The sequence below is a fragment of the Phalaenopsis equestris genome, unplaced genomic scaffold (genome assembly GCF_001263595.1).
Source record: "Phalaenopsis equestris unplaced genomic scaffold, ASM126359v1 Scaffold220283, whole genome shotgun sequence".
Classification (NCBI taxonomy): Eukaryota; Viridiplantae; Streptophyta; class Magnoliopsida; order Asparagales; family Orchidaceae; genus Phalaenopsis; species Phalaenopsis equestris.
Window position 1 is genome coordinate 1 of NW_018238578.1, and position 4,011 is coordinate 4,011.

At 30.4% G+C, this 4,011-nt stretch overlaps 1 protein-coding gene across 1 annotated transcript; it reads right to left on the reverse strand.

The window, feature by feature from the left end:
- Positions 1 to 1,895: 1,895 nt before the first annotated feature.
- On the reverse strand, positions 1,896 to 3,833 carry LOC110037492 (B2 protein-like; the record flags this gene model as incomplete). Its single annotated transcript, XM_020742148.1, is given in 4 exon segments — positions 1,896 to 2,209; positions 2,942 to 3,052; positions 3,554 to 3,637; positions 3,733 to 3,833. Coding segments are annotated over 4 exon segments (338 nt in total), but the record flags the coding sequence as incomplete, so codon positions are not given.
- Between the last annotated feature and the right edge of the window lie 178 nt (positions 3,834 to 4,011).

Genomic DNA, 4,011 nt, shown 5'->3' on the forward strand with positions numbered 1-4,011 from the left:
ACTCATGTTTATGGACATTGCTCTTTAATGAAAGAAATTTTGTGTATTTTTTATTTCAGGCACAAGAGATGGAGCTTAAGAGCAAAATGAGCAAAAACAGAGCAAAACGGGGTCAAATATAACAAAGGAGCAAAAAGTGACCCGGCGTCTAGGCCCCATGTAGTTAAAACAGGATTCTAAAAGATTGGCGCCTAGGCGCCAGAAAAGGTTTTGATTTTTGTGCAATGAATTTGGACAAATTTTAAAGAAGTGCTTGAAATAACTCTTGGTGATATTAAGAGTTTTATTTAAAGGAAGCATTGATTGGTCGAAATGGGGCTTAAAGAAAGAGAGCAGTAGTAGGCGTGGGTGTGTGTGTGTGTGTGTGTGGCGTGAGAGTGTGTGAGAGAGTGTGTTGGTGAGAGTCTTTCTAGTGTGTGTTTTAATGTGACTATTGGAGTAAAAATTCATCAAAGGAACTTTAAGAATTTGCTTGGGGAGAAGTTTCAGATAAGTATTGTTTGAGTTTTGTTTTACTTGTGTAAATTTGGATTTTAATATAAATCATACTTTGTTATGTTATCCTCATGAAGTCTGAGTAGTTTCATTTCTTTTTCTCCTTGCAATAAGAAATAATCATGTGTAGAATTAAAATTGCTTAAGATTTCTCTTATTCCATACTTGTGATGATTCATTACTTCGTACTTTATTTACATCTTCAATCTGTAAGAATAACATTAATCTAGTGGGTGAGAATGTAGCTCATTGGTTAGTGTAAATAGATAGAGAGATAATTATTAATGGGCCTAAATTGATGATTCTACATCTGGAGTTTGAAATTTAAGGCTAGGTTATTCCATAATAATGGTCATAGTAGATAATCTAGAGCTGACAGGCTAGAACCTACCCAACATAACCAAGAATTTAGGAATTTAATTTTAGCTTAACCAATATTCTTTATGCACACGGAATAGGGTAAAGAATAAAATTGCTTCTATTTGACACAAAACTACATTTCATTTAGACATTTGATTTCTACACTGATTATGATCTCTTTGCAAGATGAAAGAACTTCTACATAATTTAAACTTTTCCACGCAAAACTAGTTTAGATATAATGTATTTTTTAAGCTTTGAAATAGAATTAGCAGGAATCAGTAACTTCTTTTTACACATAAAATTGCTATCATATTTCCTAGAAATTTGTCTAAAGTTAATGTAAAGTTTCTATAAGTCCATAAAAAGAGCTTCACATTCCTGTGGGATCTATACTTGGGTTTAAAAAAAAATCTTATATTACTTAAAACGATAAGTATACTTGGATATCACTCCTAGTGTGTAAATTATTAATTAATTTCTAAATTCTATAAAATATCCATCATGCACACTAGCCGCTAAAATAAATTGGGTCAATTTATTTGTCATATTTTTGAAAACTAAATTACTATGTAATTGCGGGTCGGGTCAACTGGCTGGTTCGACTGTGAATCGATGGCCTGTCTAGTTCAAACCATATTAGAAACCTTTTCTGACTTTGAACCGCCCAAAATCAGTCAAATCGACAGTTCAACCCATAAAACGAAGAACCTGTTCAACCTTTTTAAAATATAAATATATTTTTATATTTTTTCTTATAATTTCTCACACATGTCTGTTTCCAATTCAAAAGCAAAACAGAGGCTTTTACTTTTTCTATCTTTTCCCGAACTTTTCACAGATAGATACATATAATATTAAAAAAAATAATATTGATTATTTTGAAGTGATACTAAAAATTTGAATGTTATGTAGGTAATATGAAAGTATAGACCTTAGATATGTAAATCCATAAAAATCAAGTGGCCTGTATAAAAATACCTTAATAAAAAAAATGCAAGCAAATTTTATTTTGTTTAAGCTCAACCCATTTCAAATGAAGATGATAGAGCCATTAAATAATGTTCTATCCAATTACAATTATCATAGGAGAACATTCTCCCCCTAATGTAAACAATATCAAACTTAAGAAATGCTTATAAAAATAAGAACTTGAGAGACACTCTTTATATCCTCTTAATACATCTTCAATATCTTTATGATACAAATCATCATTAAAAATGAGAGCATTAGCCGATCATCTTCTCTATATATGTTATTGTATAAGCTAATATGCTAGAGATGTGTTGGATTTCGTTGTTCTCTTCGAGTTCTACATATTATTCTCTTCAAAGATATCAAGCAGTGCCAGAGCCTGAAAAAGGAAAAATTATTAAAAAAAATAAATCTTAATTAACATATGTAATATCTAAAATTAATTTTCATATTTATAATATTCTATTTTTTCATGTCACATAAAACATATGACTTCTATTAACTTCTAAAAAGTGAAATACACATTATATTGTCAAAAAAACTATTATGTGTGAACAACCTGACAAATTAATATGAACAACTTTTTTTAACTCAATTTATTAACGAGAAAAACGCAAACAAACTTTTATTCAATTGCACTCAATTTATTTGGCTCAAATAAATTAAATAATTAAATAAGAAACTTTTTTATATTGATTTTTTAGGCTACATTTAAAAAAATATAAAATTTTATTTTTATTTTAATCGTTTGAGTGAAATTCGAGTCAAACACTAGCTAAAATGAACAAACGAATTCGAGTCGAGTTGAACATGAATATGATATTCACGATTTTGACACAAGCCTATTTTGAAACAAAAAAATTCAAACAAACCGAACACAAAAAAACTCTAATCTCAAGCACAAGCGAAGTGCTATAACTAAAAAAATCTAATTGAGGTAGGTGTTAGAGATGTATTGAAGTTCATTAAAGGTTATAAAATGTTGAATTTGAATGCATGTCATTTTGCCATTGGTAAACATTTTAATAAATAAGAAAAAAAACAAAATCCTCCATCAACCTTTCCAGTAATTTATTTATTTGATTTTTGTATAGCAGAGTCATATATATACCTCCGGGATGCTAAGCTCCAGCCGAAACTTGGGGCCATCATAATGGTGAAGAAATGGTCGGAATGAATCCTCCTCCAACGGCACACATAGTTTCCTTGTCACCACTCTCACCTAAAGAAAAAGACAATAAACCAAAAATCAAAACTTTATTAAAGTGCTCAAGGACATATATGGAAGAAAGTCTAAATCATTATAATTATATATCAATATATGGTTTACCAACCAGCACATGATGGAAGTGATTGAATTTGTTTAATTGGAAGACAAATTATGAAAGTTTTGGTGTTAGTATGTAAATATAAAAGAACTGTGGCATGTGTGACATGTTTGTAATTCCCCATGCACTGAACCTATGCCAATTAATGAATAATTGTAATGATGTTATATGTTCTCTGCATCTTTCTACTAAAAATCAAATTTTTTTACAGTAATTATGATCAAACACAAACACAAAATGGAGTATTGATGTAACAATAAAAAAGTTCTCTAAGAGAATTTCAATGGAACAAAAATGGCATCTGTAAAGCCGTAAAGCAAAATGAATGAAAATATAAAAACAAAAGTGTGTAGTCCTTTGACAATACAGAATTATTCCAGAAAAATTCAAAATACCTGAGCTGGAAAACGTGATTCTCCAGTTTTCTTCTTGTCCTCCCAAGCTAATGGATCTATATTCGTTCCACCAAAACTGGCAGCCTGCCAACAGATTCAAAAAACTAGCTTATGAGGAGCCAGTAAACTTCAGCAGAAAACTAAAATTAAATATATTCAATGGAAATTCAATCAAATACCTCAAAAACCCCATAGAGCTGATGCGTGGAGTAATTGTAGAGGAAGAGAGGTAAGCCAGGTGTTATTGCCCTGACCGAATCCCTGTACCTTGATGGCAAACCTGATAAATAAAACGCAAAGTTACTTTCAATCTCATTCTGTAACAAGAAAATCATATACGATCAATAGATTTGTGCAGTTTGAAATCAAAATCTAGAATACCAATAGGGAAAAATCAATGTTTCGACATAAAATTTTACAGAAACGATGAAGAAAATGGGAAGCTCCTGCTGACATCC